This window comes from Crotalus tigris, unplaced genomic scaffold (assembly GCF_016545835.1).
Source record: "Crotalus tigris isolate CLP2741 ecotype Arizona unplaced genomic scaffold, ASM1654583v1 scf7180000024339.11422700, whole genome shotgun sequence".
Classification (NCBI taxonomy): Eukaryota; Metazoa; Chordata; class Lepidosauria; order Squamata; family Viperidae; genus Crotalus; species Crotalus tigris.
This window is the reverse complement of record NW_024100509.1, coordinates 1,848,733-1,874,651: the sequence shown is the minus strand read 5'-3', so window position 1 is coordinate 1,874,651 and position 25,919 is coordinate 1,848,733. Positions and strand designations below refer to the sequence as shown.

Genomic DNA, 25,919 nt, shown 5'->3' with positions numbered 1-25,919 from the left:
GCAGATGGGGCTACATCTCTGTTGACATATGTTACAATAAAATGACTCATGAATCTTGGCATGAAAGGCAGAGTACAGCATTTTAAAAGATTAATAAATTCTAATTGTTAATCTTGCTGGCTTTTTTCATTAGAGCCATGTGCCTATAAAAAGATTCCAGAGTATTTTTCAAGAAGAGGCTAAAGCCACATTGCATGAATAGACTAAAACTTCACTTTGCTTCTAAAGTGAGAGGTGATTGGGTTTGGGCCCTTTGGGATCTTTGAAACAAAGGACACAAGACACTGTAAAGTTCTCCTATGCAAATCTTAATTAAATAAATGGAACTTGAACAAACACACTCATGGCACATTGCAGCAGGTTGCTTCTATAGCTGAAATCAGTTATCATTTAGGTTGTGTATGTTTAAAATCATTCACTGGTAGCATAAAGAAGTATACATTATTCTAAAAATAAATCATAATAAATCTTTGTAAACCATATTTCTATGGTTCAATATACTGACTTTTTTGAATTGCAATATTTCTTAATTGCACTAAATATGATAATAGAACTGATTATATGAAATTTAAGAAAAAAGATATACCCACTTGTGAAACTTACTTCTGCCTGAAGCAATCTCCTCAAAATCTCTTCTTTGAGATTAAACTGAAGAACCAAACACCAAAATCATGAACATGATATTCCGTATCAATGTAGTGGAAGCACACTATCGCTGATATATACAAATCACTGATATATATAAATCACATCTCAATTGACATCAATCTGGCTAAACATATACCACCTACTCACTAAACACCATACCCACAAAGATGATGCCACTACAGAATACTCCATGTCCACAGAAACCATCATGAAACTCTTGGATCTATGCCTCAACACATACTTCAAGTTCAATGGGAAAATCTACAAGCAAGTACAAGGCACCTCAATGGGATCACCCATATCAGGCCCAATAGCAGAAGCAGTCATGCAACGACTTGAATCCATAGCTCTACCCACCATCCAGCCAAAATTCTGGACACGCTATGTTGATGACACCTTCATTATCATTAAGCACTCCCAAATTGAAGAAACATACCACTTACTCAATAACATATTCCCTAAAAATTAAATTCACACGTGAAGAGGAAACAGACAACAGACTCCCATTCCTTGACATCAGTATAAGGAGACTAGACAATGGAGACCTGGAAACCTGAGTCTACTGCAAACCCACGCACACAGACCAGATCCTCAGCTTTGCAAGCAACCACCCCACTGTACACAAAAGAAGCTGTATCCAGACCCTCTTCAGAAGGGCCAGGGCACACTGTAGCACCACAACACTAAGAAAAATAGAAAAGAAACAGCTGCTTAACATCATTCTCCGTAATGGCTATCCCAAAAACTTCATATCCCAACACACAACATCCAAACCACAACACACTATACAGCCAACCATCACTCAAAAACTAACCCTACCATATATAAATGGGGTGTCAGAAATGACAGCCAGAGTTCTTCAACCCCTAGGTTAAATAGCAATAGCCCACAAATCCATAGCCACACTCCACCAGGAATTATCCAAACCAAGACAAGATATAGAAGGATGAAAGAAACAATGTAATCTACAAAATCAACTGTAATCATTGCAACCAATTCTACATGGGACAAACATCACATCAATTAAAAATCAGGATCCACGAACACTGGCTAGCAGTCAAACGCCACGATCCCAAATCTTTAACCTCTACTCACACCAACACCAAATAGCACCAGTTCAATTGGAGCAACACAAAAATCATTGGCCACGCTACCACCCGCCATGCTTGTGAGTTCATCAAAGCCTGGCACTCCAACAAGCAATTCCATCAACAGACACATTGACCTACAATCAACCTACAAATCAACTGCACAGCCAACTAGAGATAGCACCGACCCTCAACCAACCCAAGCAAGAATCCCTCCCACCAATTCACCTCCCAATGACCCTGACCTGATGTAACCTCCCCATCACAAGACTCACTGATGACTCACACCCAACCCATCACAGACCCTCACTTGACAGACCCACACCTGAAGCCCTTATAAACAGAAGAACATTGACATCCCCTAAATTCTGCTGAAGATGTTACCTAGCCTGCTAATGAAACATTCAGAAACCAACCCCCGGAGAATGAACCTTCACCCTCATCCTACACCTGAGCTACAGATATTCGCCACTATTGCAAATATACAAATCAGTTAAGTCATAAGGTATCACAGGATCTTAAATATATTTGTTACTCATTTGTTCAGTTACTTCTGATTCTTCATGACCAAATAAGCATCAATTATCTAATTTCATCTGTGAGTAACTGTTTGGGTTCTTGTAAGCTCATGTTTGTTTCATCAGTAATAGTTTTTAACCACTTCATCTTCTGTCAAACTTTTTCAATTGGCGTTAATATTTACAACGTTAGGATCAACTTCAATGACTCTTGTTTTCACATTGTATGTCCAAAATACTTAAGCTAACTCCAATATTCATGTTTTCAGTGAAAACGCATCTTTTATTTAATCTAATATTGAATTATTTGTTCATCTAGTAGTCCAAGTTGTTCTCAATATTTTTTTTCTAGCACCACAATCCAAGTTTTTATTTTGGACTTTCTGTTACTATTATGCACAGAGAAATATATGTGAAGAGTGGGTCCAAATTATAAGATTATCATCAGGGCCCACACCTCTCTTGCATTTGCATCTGATAAAACAGAAGTACTGCTTTTAAAAAGTGAATGATGACGAAGGAAAAATACAGTGTTGCTTAAAAGAATTGTAAGCCCTTTTGAATTTTTATACACACAGAGACATGTTTTTAACTCATTTAATTGGGTTCTTTATGCAGTTTTAGGACATGTGGATCAACAATTTTTAAACACCATTGTATATGCCTGGAAGCTTTTATATTACCTTATATATTAAAAAGCTGAAAGAAATAAACTTAAAAATAAGTCCCACTAAACTCAATAGGACATATCCCTGATACAACTTCCACAAAGATAAAATATTGAAATCAGTGCCATTCTTACTGATCTCACACAGATCTATAGCTGTTTAGAGGGAGTAGGACATTACTGCTTGAAAGCTTGATTACTCCTTGTAGAAGATTCCCTTAGACCTGCTCCCTCTAGGATACAGAGAAATATTCCTCTGGGACTAAATGATTAACTAAATTACTGACCAAATCCAGAGGATATAGGAAGCAGTACAAAAAATGGCTAGGTGAACTAATGTTAGCTTAAACATACACAGGTTCTTGTGGATGTAGATCTAGCCAGAAATAAGAGTAGAAATGGGTAAGAGTAGAAACTATGTAAGTACTTCTATAAAGCTTCTGTGAACTGGGACTCCTAATCATTGGATATTATGCCATGCTACAAATCTCTGATGTTACTATGCTACTAGTTCTAGCCACATAAATAGTCTGTTGACTGTCCAACAGATTTTGTTGTTCTGCGTTTGAAAACAAATTCTACAGCTCAATCTCTTCTATGAAGGGGATAACCTCAATAAAGATGGATTACATAAATGAACCTTGGCTGCCTACTCACATTGTGTGAGTAACTGACCTTCTGAATACCTTTGTTTCAACCTGACTACTGTGTCTTAGATAGAACAACTACCTTTCAACAAACTTGAAAAATAGCTGTCTATACCAACTTAATAGCCCTGTCCAATCTTGCCTCTTATACTGCAAATTAGAACCTTGGATTCATCTACTGGAAAGTACCTTAATTTTTCTTCTATGATAAATACAGTATAATTTTCAATGACAATAGGCTTGTCTAAATTCTTTCCAAACTATCTGCAACATTTACTAACTTAAAATGAAAAAAAAAATCCCAGCTACAAATATAGGTCCCTTTTATGTACTGCTTTATATTTATATTGCTTATATTTACCATCTTGTTACCTTTCAGTTCAAAAATATCTTTAATTTTGTTTTTTACATCATAATTGCCAATACTTTCTTGAACAACTTTCTCCAATATGATGCCAGTTGTGTTGGATTTCATCTCTAGAAGCATAAGGCTGGATGAGCCAAAGCAAACTATGCTCTGTCATCAAAGTTAAAAGTTAGAGAAAAGTAAAACTATAACTGTAGTTTTGCTATTTTTGCCACAGCAGTATGATGCCAAATAGAAAAAAACAATTCAAGGAAACATGGGAAAATTGCAATAGATAATAAATCCTGTAAGAAAATGTCTTTTTTCTATTATTTTTTTTTGGGGGGGGCAGAGGGATGCAACTCTACATATTCCAAGTCTTATGTCTGATTACACATTAATGTACCTGCCAAAATCAACAAAACAATATGAGACAAACATTCTTACAATAATCAAACTGGGTAAAATGAAATCACAAAAAAAATTGAAAATCAGATGCAGCTAAATATTTCCAGCATGGTTTGTTAAATACCTAATTAGACCCCCCCCCTTTCAGTACAATCATATTCAATTCTCAGAGATTGCCTGAAAAATTGTCTCTTGAAGCATTCTTGGCTTCTTTTCAGAAATGGCTTGCCACTGCCTCCTTCTTACAGCTGAGAGAAAGTGACTGGCCCAAAGTCACCCAGCTGGTTTTATATCTAAGGTGAGACTAGAATTGACAATCTCCCAATTTCTACCCTGATGCCTTAGCCACTATGAAAAACTAGCTCTCCAAGTAGAAGTTAGTCATAGTGAATTTAACTGGTCTTATTGGAAAAGAAGTATCTATACATTTAATTTTAATATGTAATATTAATGGTTGACAAATATTTATACAGACAATATAGTATAATCAACCTTTTTTTAAAAAAAAGTTTTCTCCAGTTCCAATATATCCAAAGGACCTGAGGCAGGAAGGCTACAGTCATTAATACCTACCAACTGGCCTTCTTTGATTTTGCCAATACTTTTCTGATATGCAAGCACTATATGTCTTGTGTCAACTGAATTTCTAGCCTACTCAAAGACTGAATACACTGCTGAGAACAAGATGTACAATAATTTTTTAGTACCATACTCTTAAGTATCATGAACCATATTACTGGCTTTCAGATTTTTTTTAGAATTTTATAAAACTATATTTGCATTCCCATGTTAACTTAGTGAATCTTTATTCTCAAGGTTGTAGGCTGAATCTAATACATATTGCTTCTGAGGTGTATGGCAAATCAGTAATTCTTTATCAGTACTCATATTTTGGTGAGTTTTCAATTAATCCTATTTGGATTAACCTTGATAAAATACCTGCAAATATGACTTTGTTATACTGGTGAGCCAGATTTAAGCAAATTGCTAATGTAGTAATTTTTTTTACAACTAATTACCCAAAGGTTTGTGCTAATAATTTTTAAGGGTCAAAAGCAAATACCACCCACATGTCATCCTTCACTGAAACCTTTTCAAAGATAGTCCCTGACGGCTTAGATTTATGTAGTTTTTTCACACTTTGCCTAGCTAGGATGAATTCAAGGTAACCAAATATTTTTGACAAGCTGTTGCTGCCAAATGTTTCAAATCTTCCCTTTAATGGAGCAATGCAGAAAACTGGCAATTTAAGAAGAGAATTCTTCTCCAAGGAAATTGCAACATAAGAACTTCTGTGTAATGTCAGCAAGCTTACAAATACATAAATAAATAAGGTAGTTCAAACATACCAGGTTGTTTCCTTCCTTCAAAGTACAGTTCTGTAAATGTAAATAGCATTCAGCAGTCTGCAGCCTAGCAAATCAATCATTTTAATTGAATACTAAGTACACAGAAAGAGTAAAATCACAACCAATAAGAAAAGCACAGAACAAAAAGCAACAGAAATAGGTTTATAACTAATCCTGCCACACACATCCTTTACAGCTTTCATAGCTGATCTATAAACATGCAAAATGATTTTGGATTATTATAGTTCCAAATCATTCTACAATTACCAAAATGAAAATTTCAAATGAGAGGTTGGTTCTGGAAGTACTTCCATTGTTTACATAATTGCAGAATATAATTTAGTGTCAGTGCTGTTACAGAAAAAAAAAAAGCACTGAAAACCATTGCTATTCAAAATGATGTAGAATCAGAACAGGAAGGAGAGTTCTGCTCATGATTAAATATCATAATTTATGTTGATAAATTTTCATTTTCAAAGCACCCAAAAATAAAATTATATTGCATATTTAAATATCTTCTTTCACCTCTTTCAAATTTACTTAAAGGTTACAAAATACCCTTTTCTTATATTCATTGTTGACAATTGACATTTATACATGTAATCTGATAGCCTGCCATATGTCTTCAGAAAGATTCTGAGTTGTTCCTAACCAGAAAGAAGTTAACATATGACAGATTAATTCCTGCCTTTAATTATGTAGAGCAGGTTTGAGGTACTGAAGAGCTTATCATCTTTTTCCTTTTAAAATAAAAAGAGATATTTAAATCATAAGCTATGTGTGGAAGGCAGCTAAGCAACATCAACATTTAATGAATTATTTTGGTAAAATACTCAGGTAAACCCAATTCAAATATTTTAAAAAGACTAGTGAAAGGTTTATTAAGAACAGTTATATAGCACTAACAGACTAGTTTATAAGTGTTTGCACTACAAGTTTAGAAACTTCCCTGCATATCCTCTTAATTGTTCTGAGCAATTAGGTTTTCTCTGCATTCCAGTTTAGTATTTAAATTAAGCTTTCTGTATAAAACATCAAAATGGCAAACTCCACATCCAAACCCTCATTAATTGCATGCTACTATTTCTAATGGAAAGACAAATAATTAAGAGGTTTATATAAAATTGTTACATTGTTGCAAGTATTTTTGGACTTTGTCAGCTACATTATTTTCCTCTCTGAGCGTAAGAATAAAATAATATTCAATCCAGGAATGTTTTTTTATAAAACAGGGTCTCTAATTTTAATTAACTTTTGCATCTAGAGTAGAGTGTGCACAAAAAAGAAATTAAATGATGCAACTGTTGCATGATGTTGCTCTTTTAACTGGGAGATATTGCTAGAATAAACTAAGGGAATAGAAAAGTACAAGACACAATGAAAAACTAATCATTCTCAAACATCAGTACCCAGAAAATCCCTAAAGCACAACAACAAGTAAAACCAACTATGAATTTATAACATATGACTACTTTATGAATCACATTAACATGAAGTCAAGAAGAATGAACGTGAACATTTTATTTCAAGTCAATGACACTGAATTCCCAGTGTATTCCTTTGCAACCATACAATGATTTCATTTCAAGCTTCTTCCTATAGCAAAATGGTAACACATTTTATACTTCACAGTTAGCAAAATCAGCAAAACCTGTGTGTTCAGATGCCCTACCACATTAACGGGGTCTACCTGCTCTCACTTGGATTTTCCAGGTAGTGGTAACAGCACCTTGTCTCATGCTTGGTCTCTGATACTTCACCAGGACTGTGTTACTGCCCCTCTGCTCTTCTCACCACATATCTTGGAAGGCCAAGCGGAAAGTTGCCTTATGCCAGGGGTGTCAAACTGCCAGCCCATGGGCCGGTTTCATCATACCGAAGCTGTGCCTACCCCATTGCCGGCAATACAAAAAGAGTCGCGATACGTCGCAACATGTCATGTGACATGGTGAGTTTGACACCCGTGCCCTATGCTTTATAAAGCACATGGACAAAATTAGTTCCTGTTTAGGGACAAGAATGATGCAGAATGCTGTCTTCCACTGCTTAGTGTACAGAAAAACATTTAACAACTCTTTTACACAAACCAAACTGGTCCCACTGAATTGTACTCCTGGTCAGGACCTTGGAGGACCCATTGCAGAAAAAAAAATAGCTAAGAGTATTTTCCTATGAAGGAATCAGTTCAACAAAGAGCTGTAATCAAATGAAACTCATGATTATATCAAAAGTTTCATGTTTTTGTATGGCAAAAAAAAAAGAACATGAGAAGTTGTAAGGAACTAGTGCTGTGCAGTGACTATGAAGTTGGACTAGAGGTTGAGAGATGTAGATAGTAGTTGTAACTTTTGCTGCTGTGACTTTTAAGTTTGTTTGTAGAAGCCTCAAAAGTTGATTTTCAGAAGATGGCATTAGTCTCACACATATCAGTATAGATATACAGCAGTATCTTTTAATCTCAGCTACCTATGACTGCTGCCATAGAATAGCTAGTTCATAGGGTAGAACCTAAACTAGTAAATATACGTTACCCAAATATCAAGTGAAGATACTTTTGATACATCTATTTTTACTAATATGAAAATAAATATTCATGAAGTCAATGAATGCAAGCCATTTATATGAATGCAAAAGAGTAATTTAGATGAAAATACCACTGCATAAAATACAGTTGTGACAAGATATAAATTAACATTTCTTTAAGTTCCCATATAATCCTCTCTTTCCATTAGGGACAATAAAATGGCTAGAATAAAATGCCTGAAAGAATTCAATTAGATATACATTTTACTGCCAAAGGAGGGAAAGTATATCTCCTAAATGTACTTAGGAGTAGCTGACACTTTTTGTATCACGGCAGGAAAGAAAATCAAACTTGGTAGGGCTGTCTTACACTCCAAAATCCATCCAAGCTGTCCCTAAATGGTAGACTGATTCTGAATGAAAAATTCAATTCAAGGCCTTCCTTTGTTGAGGATGGTAGAATATAACATATCATGGAAAAAAAACAGGAAGGTCAAATTGAAGGAAATGCAAAGGGCTTATGATAAAAGGTATAATGGCCCTGAGAACACTGCTGAAGAGATGAATGTATGGTCTTACATCTGTTAAATAGTAATGCTAAAATTTTAACAGCTATGCTGATGAGAAGTTTATGGAATATATTACAATAATTCATTTTGCATAATCTGCTTTCACAAAAGTATGTCACGCTTTAGATAATAAAAAATCTGGTTTTTATAATAGCTCTGTATATTAATATAAGTGAATCTTCAAGTCCATTTCCTTGGATGTAAAAAAATCTTATAATATAGTTTTCGAGTGTTGTGGAAATTTAGATTATGTAGAGGATTTATTTCTGGGATTATAATTTACTCTTCTTAATGCCTCTGCCTGATAATCAATTAGATTATCAATGAGATTTCACAAGCAATTAAAATGAAATGTGGAAATTGTCAAGGATGTCTCCTCTACTTTTAAATCTGGAATTGGTCTAAAAAAGATAATTTTATGAAATCAAAGGAATTTTTTGTGTACCTAAATTTGAATAGAGAATATTGTAATAAGCAGATATTTTCAAGCTTATTTGAATGATTACCAATAACTGAACCCTATTTTTTAAGAAGTGAAACAATCTTAATTAAGTCAAATATTATATCAATTGGCAAAAAAAGTACTGAAGGGTTTAAGAAAAATTTGGGTTTTGTCCAGAGGTTAATAAATACCTGGGGATTACTATTTCTAGGAAAACATCTAGATTTGTAGATAAGAACAATTTAAAATATATAATCTAACTATATTAGGATATTAACATGGATGAAGATATTGAGAACAATGTCTATGTGGGTTCACTTCAAACATTTAAAACACATTTAAAGAGATCTTTTTTTCTTTTTATATATTAGGTTATATTTCTTATAAAAATCTATTTTTATATTGCTGTTTAGTTAAACTGACAGATGTGATTCCCAATGGAAAAAAATGACATAGTATCAGATTTAACCCATCTTAGATGATCACCTCAATTTCTGATAACACTAAAATCTGAAATGTCTTTATAAGAAATCAAGCAACATGTTTTCATCTAGATTTTACAGGGCAGGAGAGGAATTTTTTACTATTATAGCATTGGCCTTTGAAACAAGCCTTTTGCTACTCTTAAATATATACAGTACATAACATTCTTCCTGTTTCATATAGGAGACCATTTACTATCACCAAGTCTCAATGCTTTACTGTCAAGCATAGTATCCATCTGTTGTCAATTAGATGTGTCCCTGCCTGGAGGATGCAGTTGAATCAATATGACCTGTTCCACTGAACTGTCTCCAGTACTTTTCATGGCAATCTGGATTACTATCAACCCCCGCCCCTTTATAAATCATTCTAGCATTCTCTGGAAGACAGTACTTTTTCTAATCACCTAAATCCACCAAAGGCGCATTTTTTTTTTTTTTACTATTTCTGAAAGAGTTCTGTGGATCTGCAACATCACTAGGAAAATATTTTCATGGTGGCAACCCTATGTAAAACGCAGGAATTTGAGAAACAGATCTGCATTTATACCTGAAGGAGGGTTGCCACTGCAGGTCCTCTGCAAATACTTTACTCCGACATATATTTACTCAGTGAGAAGATACATTTCTCCTCTGCAAAGCAAACAGCATTTAAGCATGCAGAAATTTGCTTTGCGTGGAGTATAGTGAATGTTTTGATTTCAGGCCTGTAGTGCTTTAGGAATCTAAATATTTCCAACAAAAGCCTTATTACCAACAATGCTTTACTGTTTATGCTTATATATAGCTGTCATATCTCCAATCTGCTGATTCTGATTATTAATCCTACCCAAGAAAGGGCTGGAAAATGAATGCTTGCATTTTAGTATGAATCATCATCTGCCCTTTTCTACATGATGTTCTTGGTAAGGGGAAATAAAGTTGATTTAGCATAAAAAGCAATACTTCCTAAATTGATTAGGTTCAACATGTGACCTCTCACAAATATAATACATAGGAATTATCTAAAGCATTTTTTAAATTTTGAATCAGATGTAATTCATGTGCGCTGATTCAAAATGTCATCAGAGCATATGTTGAAAAGACCCTTTAATTATTGTGAAATGTTTGCAACTTATATTCCCCTGCTTTTATCGAACCCTTAAAAGAACTATATGTTATGGGTAAACATATTGTAACTTTCCAGAACATTTACAAATATAGTCCTAAAAGTCTCATTAGCTTTGTTCAGATTTAGATAAAACACAGTGTATTCAGAATGGAAACTAATACATGAAGGATCACAAAAGCAATTCTGTCTCAGAATTGCATGTTTCGCTTACTGAAAAATCTGAAGCTAAGTCTGCCACCAAGAGGAATAAAAGAGAATTAATTTTATGTTGCTTATCAGAAAGTTTAGAAATACTGATTTAACTTTTTATTCTGGTTATGCGTGGTTTAAGATACAATAAAACACTTTGCTAGCATGTGTTTGATTGCATTATGTATTTTGCATGCTTATAAGCTACATAAATTTATTTGGAAACGGAAGCCATGTTAATAGCTGAACTTAGAAGTTTTATCTTTGAACAAAAGTACAGTTATTATATTTAATACCTGACACAGTCAATCAACTTAATAAAGTTCTCTTCTTTTTCTATTTTACCTTATACTATTTTATCATACTTTTTATCTACACTTTATCTCACCTACTATATTTTATTTTATTTTATCTCACTATAGCTATTTTATCTCACTTCAGTTCACTATCTTATCTTATTTTATTGTGTTTTATTGTGGCTGATGCTGATGCTTGATATGGTCAATTCTAATTGACTAATCAATAATGTATATCTTATGTTTAATAATAATTTTATAATAAAATACAAATATTCCTTTTAGTAGTAATTTTTATCATTGCATGCATTCAGTCATACTAAACAAAAAGTCAATATGCTAACTGAGCTGATTGCTTCTATTTAGGAAGATCTTCAAAATGCACGATGTCAATCTACACTATATTTAGCATCATTAGTGGCTACCATTTCAGAGTAATCCATATCGTATAAGTAAAAAAACCCAACTGTACCATATATACCAAGCATGCAGATAAAAAAAAATTCCAAGAAAGACTTATCACACAGAACTAGACAACTCTGTAATAGAAACCAATTAGACTGTATAGAAATAGAGATATGTTTTTTTTTAAAGTTTGGTTTGTTTATGTGTCAAGTCCCTTTCTGCATGATTGGAAGGTATATTTTATGAACAATGTACAATTCCTTACCCAGGATTTGGTCTACCCAATAGGACTGTTATTGCAAGGAAAACTTCAGAGACAGTATACATGATAACTTGTTGGGCTAGAACAGAGAAAAGCCATGTTCAGTGAAGTCCCTGAAAGATTTGGAACAATTACTTTGCCTCAGCCGAATCTGTCACATAGAAGTGTGGTAGAAAATTTGGAAAAAGTGCAGTGTATGCAACCTTGAACACCTGGAGGGAAGGCAGCATAATATAAATATAAATGAAGTGTTGGATATAGTGTGTGAAGAAGAAAGTGAGAGATGTATGAATAATCCATAGAGGAAAATTTGTAGCTCTGAGTCTTGATGAATAGAGCAATATTTACAGTTCCATGTATGTTCTTATATAACAGATAGCTTTCTTATTAAAACAACTGATACCAGTTTCCCCTAGGGCAGGGGTTCTCAACCTTGGCAACTTTAAGATTTGTGGACCTGGTTGAGGAATTCTGGGAGTTGAAGTCCACAAGTCTTAAAGTTGCCAAGGTTGAGAACCCCTGCCCTAGGGGATTGACTGGGTTGGGTTGAAAGAGAGTGACTTGCCCAAAATCATCTAGCCGATTTTTCATGCCTAAGGTGGGGCTAGAATTTACAATCTCTTGGTTTCTAGTCTGGTGCCTTAACTATTAGACCAAATGGGGTTAAGATTGATCCAATCCATAGATGGGGTTAAGATTGATCCAATCCATTGTCAACAAAGGAAGTCTAAGTAATAAATTTAAACATTTGGATTCAGAAGTCATTGAAGGGGTAATCCAAATTGTAATAGCAGCAATTAGTTTTGTTGATTTGCAAAGTGTGTTCTCTTCCTCTGGAATAATTCACTGAAAACTGCAAAGCAATTTGGGAACTGAAAAAGCAAGACAATTTGTCTTTCTTTTGCCAGACTTTGAAAAAAAGGAGGCACAGATGAACACTTTATTCACCATTTACCAAAGTTTTCAATGCCTTGTGCTGACTTGGTTGAAACTGCCTATTCTTTATTTTTTAACAAAATGTACTTTAAATCCAAAGTGCACATTTTAAGTAATAATCTATTTTTATTGTTTGCTGAAGAAAATTAGTCAGAACAAGCCAATTTAAAAGCAGGTAGTGGTTATGCTATTATAACATGGCAAATGTATCCCTCAAATACCCACAAATAATTCAACTGGAGCTGGTTCATCTCCTAATATCTTCACAACTACACAGCTGCTAATTTGCTACTAATATTCTAATTTCATTTGTCATAAAATAATTTTTTACAAATCTGACAAAAATGTATTAAATTAAGAAGATTCTAAAATTAACACATACCTCCCAGAAAAAAAACTGTATTCATACTGTATCAAAAAAGCACTTTTACTAGAAATGATTATTGTAAAATATTCTTGGTAAGTGAAATGATTTAAACATTAGATTGGCTCTCCCTGACTACTGAATTAAATTATGAATTAAATCAATTTGATTTAAATCAAATCCATCCTACTTATACTTCTTCAGATCTTCAGGATCCCTTTTTTTTAGGAATGCTTTTGTGAGGCCTTTTATAATGAAGCTCTAAGATCATTCTTTGTAAGACCAAATTTATAACTCCCAGCCCCAGCTGAGCATTCTATGCTTACTAAAGATTACATTACATATAATACACTGAGGAGGATTACATAAATTAGCAATAATTGGTTTCAATTCCAGTTTTTTTACTTCCCCTCCCCCCTCATTTCCAAGAAAGCTACAATACTTTACCTAGCCCAAATCCGCATCTTGCTCTGATGCAAGGACAGCCTACTAGTTATTTCCCAAGCACATGTCCACTTGCCTCTAGCTGTAATTCAATGTTCGTCTACAGGGGAGCTAAAGGTGCTACAGCCTGGAAATGCCGTTTTCCCTAAAATCCTGCTTTAAGATGTATGCAAGCAATATAGGGTGTGCTGATGTACATTAGGGAAGGCAGTCTAAAATGATGCATTTTGCTGGATGGCTCCAATTGATACTGCTTGTTTCCTATGTGTTGATCCCTTTTCCTGATCTTTTCATATAGCCTTTGCCCTCTTTTGCATGCCTGGAAGACTGTAATTTTTTTTTAATGGATTGATTAACTGGTTAACTGAAAGTGCAAAGCCTTGAAATTAACCACTCTGAATGGAAGTTTTGTTATGGAAGCATAACAAAAAACGCATTAGGGCCCATTGTGGTGCTCCCAGGAAAAAACCCGGGAAAAGTTACCAACACCACAAATTACAATTGGTTCTAATGCACAGAGATATTTGGCTGTATAATATACCTGATATATTCAGATATCTTACTGTATATCTGAATAAAGCAGAATTTATGAATAAGGGGTAAGGGGTAAAGAATAACTGGACAGGTCTTTGTTGAGCAGTGTCAAGTATCTAGTTCACATATTTAGGCCTTAAAACCTGAAAGTCATCCAGAAAAATTCAATCAGATGCTTTAAACACCTCTACAGTCTAAGATAGGCTTTCTTAAAGTTTGCAATACTACAAGCCCCCTAAATCTTTCTTTCTTTATATTCGTCTATGCTAAAATTGTAATCTAAAAAAAATAAATGAGTTTGGCAATTGTCTCATGAATAAAATCAAACAAATAATATATACCGTATATGCCGTCTTTATCGCCAAGTCGCCTTCCTAGAACGTCGTCTTATACGCCGGAAACTACCAGTATTTCCGACGTATAAGACGACCCCCGTCTTTGGCACCGAGTTTAGCGCTTCCGGAAGTTGTCTTATACGCCGGCATATACGGTAATACATTAATAGGTAAACCCGAAACTTCTGTGATTGTTAGATAGTTCTGACAAATGGCTAGACCTATGGGTTTAACCATCTCATAAAACTATAAGCTTTGTGTTTCTTCATTGCCTGTGGATACCCACTTTGGCTTATCCAGGCAAAGTAGGATTGTAGAAGCACTGCTGTTGCTAGAAAAGTAGCTAAAAACCCTTTATAATAGGAATATCTAGAACAACCAGTTTTCAGTAAGAAATGAAATAAAAATGGTTTGAGGTTGAAATCCCTTCTATTAAAAGCTGTATCCTATATTGGAAGAAAAGGTATTCATTTTTTCTCCCTTCTTTCTTCCCCTTAACCTCATTTCAATCCACTCCAGAATTTCCTTTCATTTACAAAAATTCTCATGGTCCAAATTATGCAAATTGTATTAATAAGTGCAATTCAGTTTTAAAATCAGAACTATCTCATTAATACCTGGTCTTTACTAGTTAAGCCAATGTGCATGATAAGATAAAAATGCACCAGGTAGTCAGGATTTGGCATAAAATCTTGTCGTCTTATCATCATAGCACATATCAGTTTGTAGGCATGGATCTTTCCTTCTTTATATTCATCTGGTAAAGTTGTAGCCTAAAAAAAAATATTTTGTTAAATCATTTGTGAACTCTGAAATAACCAGACCATTATATATTAAAATATGTAAATATCCTCACCAGGGTGGTTTTGATTCTATATTTGATGATAGTCAGAAACATTTTGTTAAACACTCGTGAGAAAAAAAATCTTCAATTGTTAATCCACAAATGGACAAGTTTTTAAATCTAGTGCAAGCCTCCAGTAATGCAAAATATGAATACAGGTTTTATATATTCCTTCTCAACAAGCAGGTTTCAGCAAATCTGTTCAAGTCTCCACAATTCCTACCCAGCTGTGGCCCATTACCATTCATACAGGGCAATGGCTAAGCCTCAGTCATTGACTTGCCTGGATAAGAAGGACCCATTGCCTCTGAGGTCATACCCCACAGAACATGCTACACTGTTTCCATATAGGTTATTCTGGATAACTAACCTTAGGCTACACATAGTAAGAACAAAGTTACATGTATGCAGTAAGGTAGTCCTCAACTTTCATGTAGACCTCGACTTACAACAGTTCACTTAATGACTGTTTGAAGTTACAACAGCACTGAAAAAAGTGACTTATGGCCGTGTTTCACACTTACGACCTTTCCAGCATCCCCATGGTCACGTGATCAGATTCAGATGCTTGGCAACTGGTTCATATTTATGACGGTCACAGTGTCCCGGGGTCCTGTGATCCCCTTTTGTGACCTTCTGACAAAGTCAATGGGGAAGCCAGATTCACTTAACAACCAAGTTACTAACTTAACAACTGCAGTGATCCACTTAACAATTGTGGCAAGAAAGATCATAAAATGGGGCAAAATTCAGTTAACAAATGTCTTGCTTAGCAACAGAAATTTTGGGCTCAACTGTGGTCATAACTCGAGGACTACCTATACTTACTATGTTAGCTTTGTTAACTTTTGTTTTGAGTACAGAGTACTTAGTGATATATTTTCATTGGAACTAGCATAACTAATGAAATAATTGAAGTTTTTATTTTTTCAAATGATACCTAATACAAATAGATTGGTTTCTGGATTTGTGGTAAGTAGACCACTTTTTTTAAAAAAAAAGATATATTACAACTGCTGCTTCCATTAAGATAATTTTTAATTATTTTCACTATTTTAACAAAATATCCCCTTCACTTTTTTTTTTAGATTGCATGGTAGGTAGCAGTCAGCATACAATATCACCCCAACTAGAGTGAATCAACAACCCAACAGTTCTTTCAAGTTCTCATTATATTATGTGACTGGAAGATTCAAAAAAATTTCAGTTTTCTATTTGGAACATGGATCTTCAATATGTCAAGAGTGGTATCTTATTAGGATACGATTTAAAACAGAAACACATTTTCTGTGTCATGCACACTTCTTGTGAAATATTCAAAATGTTTCTGACTTTATTCACCTGGAACACAAGACACTAAAAATACCCTGAGGGAAAATTCCAAGTAGGGCATCTTGTTTGGCAATAAAAAACTTTTCCTCTGTTCCAAATCCATCCATAAACTGTTTGCATTTAAATGAACAACTTACCTTGAACAACCATGATGCAAATATTCCAAGTGGTGGAATTAAAACAGGAGGGGAAGGAGTAGTCTGGTTATCCAGACTTATTGCCAGGTTGTCTCTTATCTAAAACAAATAAACAGGAAACAATGTGTTTTAAATTTCATCAGCCTTATAATATTAGTTGCATTGTTCTTAAATATTTACATGCAAAATATTGAATCTCAAAGTTATTTTCTAGTTGATTTGAATAAATTTAGCTGATGAGACCAAGATATGAGATGGTCTATACATGTTCTTTCTTTTCTTCATTTTATAGGAAATCAATGAAATACTAGATATGTATTTCTCCTATTGCCTTTTTTCATCATTATTCTGTGATGAACAGGGTTATGAAACTGGAGCAGTTGTTTGCAATCTTCTCCATTTTCTATGGAAAAATTCATTAGTTTGCCACAAAGAAAAATACATTAAAACTGTCCTAAGCACATTAGTGGAATGATTGAGAATCCATCACTTTCTAGATATTGCTGGATTTTAGTTCATTTATTCCTTATTTAGTCCAGTTTATTTGTTCAGCAAATGTCTCCCACTGGAGACCATAATTCTTCAGCAACATTTTGTTTGCTAATTGCATCATCACATTCGCTGGGGTCCGAAATGTTTGGCTTAGGGACCATATCTATCAAGTTAGCATCTGTTTTTTAGCATGTGTAGGGCAAAAAATGGGGGTACTTTTGTGGATTTTGGGTGCACAATTCCAGCAGACTAATCAACTGCTGAAGTCTTAATAAATTGGGTTAGTAAGGATATTTTTAAATATTGAAAATTTCATTTGATTTGAATATATTATACAATGTTTATTTTAGCTGCTTACATCACAGTAAATTCATCATAACATTCAACCTTACCTTTGCTAATTTGTGCCATAACTCAAAGAGATATTCAACAACTCTGGCATGTATTTTAGGAGACCGGATATTGTTCACATCTCCAAGAATTCCTAACGTTCTTCTCCATAATACCATTGCAGAGTCAGGTTGCCATCCAGTAAGACTGCCACCAGCAATTATGCTACAATCATCGGCAAGGAATTCACTGCTGTCTAGAGAAAGAATAGTTTGCATTAGCATTTTTAACATATGTAAAAAAAGAGAAAAAGATATCAAATTTTATTTATTTAAAAAACTTTATTTTTTGAAACAGAGAGACAGAAGAAACAAAAATACTGCATGATAAAATGAACATACCGTAAATGCCGGCGTATAAGGCGACTTCCGTGAGCGCTGAAATCGGCGCCAAAGATGGGGGTCGTCTTATACGCCGAGTCGTCTTATACGCCGGAAATACTGGTAGTTTCCGGCGTATAAGATGATGTTCTAGGAATGTGGCCCGGCTATAAAGACGGGGGTCGTCTTATACGCCGGGTCGCCTTGTACGCCGGCATTTACGGTACTTTATTTATGTGAAAGAAACATTCACAATATCCTTTTGGGGACTTTGGAGGAAGAAGTGGTGGACAGAAGATGGCTCCACAAAAAGCATTAACTGATGACTACACTAAAGAATGAACAGCCAGTGAGTAGACCGGCTCTTTGAATAAGGAGAAGACAGGAGATCACTCACAAGTGCTCCGGACAGTTGCTCCTTGTGAGGAAACTGCAAAGACAGTAGTTGGAGATGACAGAATATTCATAAACTTAATTTACGACTGGTGCCATAGTTCCTTTTCTAATGAAGTTTGGAAATCACATTTTTCTTACTAGGTATAATCCCAGAAAACATCATAATTTACTGATATTAATGCTTATGAAAACAAAATTAAATGTTATCCAATACTAGAAGAAAAACAGAATTCCAACAATATCTGATTGGGAACTTAAACTCAGAGAATATGCAAGAATGGAAAAATTAACAATATACATGTTATTGTTGTATAATATATTCTATCTATGGGAACCATACTTGCTTATATATTAACGATATATATGTTACTTCTGATGAGTTTAACCAAATTTAAGCAAGAATGGTTCCCATAGATCAGGCATGTCAAACTCGCGATGTCATGTGACGTTGCGTGACATATCGTGACTTTTTCTCCATTGCCAGCAATGGGGTAGGCACAGTTTTGGCGTGATGCATGCAGCCCGCGGGCCAGCAGTTTGATAGATAGAATAGAATCATAGATAGAATATATTATAAAACACAGCCAATATAAACTTTTACAGGGGTAAATTAGAAACCAAAATACAAAGATATAAACCTTTCTTTTTTTCTATCTTTAAAGATAGACTTTTATACCATCAATAATGCATAAATACCACTTTATTGAAATCATATACATATCTTATAATGGTATAAAACATTTTTTTAAAAAAGAAACCAGGTTTTCCCATATAGTTATACTGGAGTAAAACCATACAAACTTCTAGAGCAGCGGTTCTCAACCTTTGTGTGACGGTGACCCCCGCCACACGGAAGCGGCGCACATGCGCGGCGGCGCCCCCATGCGCGGCACACATGCGCGACGGCACCGCCCCCATGCGCGGCGGCGCCCCCTGAGGGGGGGAAATGGCGGATCGCGTTGTTTGGCGACCCCCGTAAAATGGTTGTTCGACCCCAAATGGGGTCGCGACCCATAGGCTGAGAACCGCTGTTCTAGAGCAATTAAAATATACAATATAAAATAATAAGAAAAAGATAGATGATAAAGACCATAAAACCATAAATGTAGCAGCTTGAATAAAATGTTTTTGAATATCAGCATGTTAAAAATTAACACGCTGATTAAAATTCCCAGGAGAATAAAACATCTTGGTCCTGTACCTAAAAACCAATAAAGTTACTCCGGGTATATCTCACTTTGGAGGATATTATTGTATCAGTGAAAAGTACATGCAGAAATAAAAGTTACACATATACCAGCATGCATATACAGACATATACTCTTCTAGTACATATATTAAAGTTAATACAATTTAGGCACTTAAGAAATATGATAATATCATATATGTTCCCCTGTCTGGGAAGAGGTGAAAGGGCTAATCACTAGGGAAGGCAAAGCAGAAGAGCTGATACAAGCCTCTGAGCATGGGATGAATGAATGAATGAAGATGTCATGTCCTTTGTTTTATCTCCAAACAAGATGGTAGAAAGCTCAACCATTTCATAACTCAGTTTCCTTAGCTGAAGGAATGTAACGTTATGATTAATATCAACTCAGTTTACCTTTCCCTTTTAAGACTGCCTACCTGAGAAGTTGGCAGCCAACCACTGGTGGGCATCTGGATCCACAGAAATGTCAGCGTGCATGGAGACATCATTATTTTCTTCACATGTTTGCCAGGTAGCCAAGCTCATGCCCATTTCACTGTTGTATCCAATAGAAGTATCACTGCTAATATTTTCACCTAAAACAAAAGTTATATAAAATAGACTGAATAATACAGTCTGAAAATATGACTGAAGTAATTAAAGCAGAAAATGTTATTATATGAATCTTGTGACATCAGTATATTCTATTTCACCAATCATTTTGATAAAGTGATTTTTCTGAAAAACTTACATTTTTCTTTCTCTTTCTCATGTAACAGCTGTCTGTCTATCTTGAGAATTAATTCAGATGGAGTGTTGCTTGCCTGCATGATTTTGTGAAAAAATGTGTTTTACATATTAATAAAAATGTGTTTTACATATTAATAATAATAATTCAAAGCACTGATCAATTTCACACACTATTACTGTATAAGCTTCACAATATTAGGCATCATTCCTTAATTATTTGATTTCATTTATTTGTTCCATGGTCGGAGATGAAAAGGACAGTAAAACTTGTTAAAATAATTAACAGGGATGAAAAAAAAGAAAAAAAGGACATGTGATGTCTGTAGATGCAAAAAAAAAAAGAGAGAGAGAGAATTGATAAGACTGTTAGCTGTTGTAAAGTGTCAACTTCTGTTCTTGTCAAACCCAATATTATCTAATTGTAATTGCAATGAGACAGAATTTTAAAACTTTTTGTGTACTTTTCACAGCACTGATTTCTTAATAGGAAAAGTGTGCTTCCTGACTGGGGCCAGTCCATGTATCTGCTGATGAGAGACTCTGACCACGATGCGGCAGTCTAAAACTGGACCATTAAAGAGATAATTATTTAGTTCACACAGCCTTCTACTTAACCTGGCAAGCATTCAGTTTTAAAACTGCAAACTATGCCTTCAGCAGTGATTGAGGACAGATAGCCTCACATTCCTGTTCTTCCCTTTTCAGACTGAATATTTGCCCAATAAGCTTTTATATCTTTAATTATATCTATCAACCTGTGAGACGCATATTAAAAAGATGTGGGGTATCTCTCAGTTCAGATGATTTTTTAAAATTCTTTCATTTTATTTTAAACAAATAAGGATGTAACCCTACTTACATTAACTGCAGAAAAGTTTACCTAAATAAATGGAAGTTAAACAGTGGTAGGTATGGGCCAGTTTTAAGTTCTGTTTTAATTCTATAAATATTCGTAATGTTAATGTATGTTGTGGGCTATGGCTATTTAATAAATTAAAGTTTAAACTTAATCATTGTTCTGTAACTGAATATTTCCATATACTTTGGCAATAGGAAACTCTTAAATGTAAAAAAAAGTCTATATTTCTCTTAGTTCTACATTTTTTCACAACATGTTTCCATTCTTTACATTGTCAATTGTTACCATAAAACATAACATAAGAATACATTATTTTAATAAAATGAAGTTTAGACATATGTTTTATTTTAATATACATTGTGATCCTATTTATTTGTACTTACTTCTTGTAGTGTACTTTCCTTGTTCATGGTCTCCTTACTTTTTTGAATAGATCTGGATCCTGCAGTTAAATTTTGTGAACTCTCTGTTTTTCTAACTGTGAAGTATGAGTGAAATGTTATGGATTACAAAATTAACCAATTGATTTGAATATGTTTATTATTTCAAATATACAATTTTATAAGTTATGAATATATATATACATGCATATTTACATTTACACAATTATTAAATTCATGTAAGCATTATTAAACATATTATTTATAATTATTGAATATATTAATGATCATAAATAAAATACGGTGTACTGTTTTTTAAAGTTTTTTTTTAATAAATGGCAAAAATTAATATGTTGAAATCAGGTAACTAACTGAGGTTAGTTACATTGCAAACTGCAAAATCACATTAAGTATTTAGGAAAAGAGCTGGCTTTGAAACACTACAGTTGTTGTCTTCTGGTGGTTCGAAAATATTATCTAAAACTACCTAAAATATTGAGATCTTGTGTAACGGTTTCCAAATGACCGCAAACCTGTTACATACAAAGGATGCTGATTTATAAAAAGCCATTTATAACATGGCTGACTAAAATGTTCCTTCTGTTTTTGCATCCTTTTCACAGAGTCAGTTTGGTGTAGTGGTGAAGGCGCTGTCCTAGAAACAAGAAGGCTATGAGTTCTAATCCACCCTGAGGCAGGAAAGCCAACTGGGTAACTTTGGATCAGACACACTCTTTCAGCCCAATCCATCTCATAGGGTTGTTTGCCACCCTCAGTTATACAGGAGATAAAAAATGTGAGATAAAAACCTAATAATTTATATGTATATATATATATATATATATGCTGGTTTATAATTGTAATAAAGATTTGATTTGTTTTGTTCTTTATATATCTGGGGTTGTTGCCTGTAAACTGAGACATTTCTGCTCTAACAAGAAAAGCTGTTTAAATATGAATGACCTGATTCATCTCAATAAATTCTACTGAACTGACTGGGCTTTTTTTTTTTTTTTTGCTACAATGTTAGTGTATGTTTTACATAAATGGGCTATAATTAAAAACTGCTATCAGACTTACTGAAGTATACATGTAAAAATGAACTTTTAAACCACTGTTATTATAAAAATTAATAATGAGTTGTTGTATTTTAAAATGCTTGGACAGAGCTATAAATACTAGAAGACAGAAAACGGCATAGTAAATAAATTTAGCACATGGTATGAATAGTGTTTCAGATGTTGTTACATATAGCGGTTGCATATGAAAACAATTCTTTCTCAAAGTATTTCTAGATTACCTTGGAAAATATCAGAACTGCATTGTTCTCTAATATCAGAGGTACTACTGCTTCGAGTTAATTGATCCTGATCTGAAAAAGGACTGTTATATTCTGCTCTCAATAAGTTTACCGGTTGCTGATTAATAATTCCTGATCCATTTTCTGATAGTTCACGTTGTTCACTTTCTATAGGGATTGATACAAAGGTTTCATCAATTACATTTTTAAAATGTCCATATCCATTTTAATAAAGGTCTTTAACTTATTAAAATATTTACATCCTTATTATCAGTTAACATATAAAACATTGTCACTTAACACAACGTAAACATAAAATACAGCTTAACCCTTTGTACTATTGACTTATGATGGGAATGTGCTATGATCTGAAGTATGAAGGGATATGTAGAAGGATTAAGAACTTATCAGAACAGTTTCTTCTCAGCAAGATTTTTTTCCCCAACAAAATGAATTCCCTCATGTAAGAAATATGGTAACTGTAAAGAAATTTCAAATATCAGCTTTTGATTCATTTACCTTTTTTAAAATATATATATATCATGTTTTAAATTTGTGTGCAGACAATACTTGTCCATTGATTGATATAGAAACATTTTTAATTATGAATCTGATATTCCTGTATGTGATTGGAAGTACAGTCTGGCTATTTACTATAAGAATAGCTGGAATATCATAATGGAAAAATAAAGGCTGACAAACTGCTCCCGGCATATATTTGATTGTCTGGGATATGAACTAAAAGTTATGCTACCATGACAATATAGACAGAGTATGTCTCAATATTACCCAGAGCTATCCATAATTCAAAATAACCCTATTGGCCACTTTTATAAAGTAGCGCACTTAAAAGTACTATCTAATTGAATTCTACACTAATACATTGTAACCTGTTCTTTGCTGTGGTATCTATGATTTACTTTACCCATCAAGTGAAAGTACATAAAAATACATTAAACTGATATATAAAATTGTAATATAACATTGACCTCCAATTTTTCATTTTTACTTAGCCTATTTAGTTACAAATTTATTTTTGCATTGGTTTAATATCTCTGTTTAATTATATTTCCACAGAAATAAGTATGAGTACATCTGCTTTCCTCTTGAAATATTCACACCTAATATTTCAGTGTAGCATTGTATCTTACTATGTGCAGTTTTAAAAGCCAGAGACCTGAGTTTTTGGGGAAATGCATTAATTCTGGACTTCAAGATAAGAAGGAACATTTCTTAACAAAAAATATATTTTGAATTCAGCAGATGTCAAAATGTTATGTGGATAAATGAACAAGCTGATTTGTGAAACCAGCTTAAGTCCATTTTTTTCATATTTTTTGAAACAAAATGTGAGTTGTAAATTATTTAATAAATTTTTCCTTGGGAAAATGATTTGTAGTGATTAGGCTCAAAAACATGATTCCTGTTACTGTTGTCATGCTTCCAATACCTGTCAATTTAAATGGGAACACCTGGCACTTGTAGCTGTGTGTGAAAGCTGTACCAATCTGGGAAAGACAAGAATCCTAGCAGACCTGCTGCATTCTAGTTGGTTTGTAACTATCAGTGCACAGGAAGAGCAGGACAGTCTCACAGCCTCTCCATCTATGACAAGAGTGGAAGAGGCAATAATGGCCTTGGCAGCTCTTCTGTTGAACAGCAGCATTTCTAAAGGGGAAGGTAGGAATGGAAAAATAAAATCACATCAATGAACTCAGTGCTTCTGCCACGTCATTCTAATACAAGCACTCTTGAGTCGAGTAGCAGGCAGCATCCCTGAAAAGAGGACAGACAGTGGAGATGGCAGCATGGGCTGGATGATTTAACAATGGAAGCGGAACTTGAGGGTACAAAGAGGACTTACAATATCAACATTCTTTTGATAGATCTCTGGTAGCATTAGGTTGCTGTTTGTGGTAGAGCTTGGAAACCTTACAATGAAGACTTGCCTCCAAAAAAAACAGAACAAATAAAGTATGCGCATTTCCCATTTGCCCTTCCTCTTAAAATAAATTCATCTCGGTAAGATGACTGACCTTCGGTTGACAACCATGGGTTCATCAGTGGACATTGCCAGCATTCTCTTAGCAGGCTATCCATCCTACTCCAATTCTATAGAAATTTGTATCAAGATTAGGAACTAGAATCATGGTTGATTCTCTTTCCTCATTTTCTCAAATACAGTTGGCTAAATTGGAAAAAGAAATCTAAACATACAAGGGAATTGGAATAGATGTGTGCCCATGATATGATCTCCTGTGAGCTGGGAAAAACCAGCTGCTGATTTAGCTACATAGACAGAAACTGGGGATGTCAAGAATAGGTGGTGATAGGATTTATCCCATTCAAACTGTACTTCCCAATGATTATTGACAACTTGAGAATGCTGTAGAAGTCTAAGAAACTGTTATATTTAAAAGTAAACAACTAGTCTTTCACAGTATAAAAGAATGTACTGTGTATAAGTGTATATACATATATGTGTATGTAGGTCTTTGGTTGTTTGGGTTTTTTCCCATGTAAAATTGGAAGTGTCTTGGCGACGTTTCGACGAAGTCCCATTCGTCATCTTCAGGCTGGTGTTTTCAGCTTCGTGCTTCGAGCAGCAACGAAACGTCGCCAAGACACTTCCAATTTTACGCGGGAGAAAACCCGAACAACCAAAGACCTACATACAAACACCCGCGAAAACCTCAGAAAACATATATGTGTATATATTCACTGAAAAGTGAGCATTGTTCAAGGGAAATTGGCATATATATCTAGAAAAGATTTTGGTTTCCGTCTCAAAGCAACTTGGGAATCTGAAGCTGCTTTATCTAAACAAGATTTCAGATGATTAATGCTTACTTTCTGACATACTTGGAAAAACATCCATGTTTTCAATCAAAATACAATATTATGTAATATTTAGGATGCTGTATGTAAGATATAGGGTGAAATAAAGCAGAGCGCAATTTTGCTAAA

The 25,919-nt window shown here is 34.2% G+C and overlaps 1 protein-coding gene across 4 annotated transcripts in view; it reads right to left on the bottom strand.

Moving 5' to 3' along the window:
• RALGAPA2 (Ral GTPase activating protein catalytic subunit alpha 2) overlaps window positions 1–25,919 on the bottom strand; it is a 171,550-nt gene that overhangs the window by 92,092 nt on the left and 53,539 nt on the right. For all 4 annotated transcript variants that reach the window (XM_039326149.1, XM_039326148.1, XM_039326150.1 and 1 more), the window contains 7 exons: window positions 22,953–23,120; window positions 21,656–21,750; window positions 20,415–20,487; window positions 20,101–20,259; window positions 17,761–17,954; window positions 16,877–16,975; window positions 15,181–15,336 (listed from right to left, as the gene is read on the bottom strand). In XM_039326149.1, coding sequence (XP_039182083.1) covers window positions 15,181–15,336; window positions 16,877–16,975; window positions 17,761–17,954; window positions 20,101–20,259; window positions 20,415–20,487; window positions 21,656–21,750; window positions 22,953–23,120 — 944 coding nt within the window. The remainder of the gene's footprint in view (window positions 1–15,180; window positions 15,337–16,876; window positions 16,976–17,760; window positions 17,955–20,100; window positions 20,260–20,414; window positions 20,488–21,655; window positions 21,751–22,952; window positions 23,121–25,919) is intronic.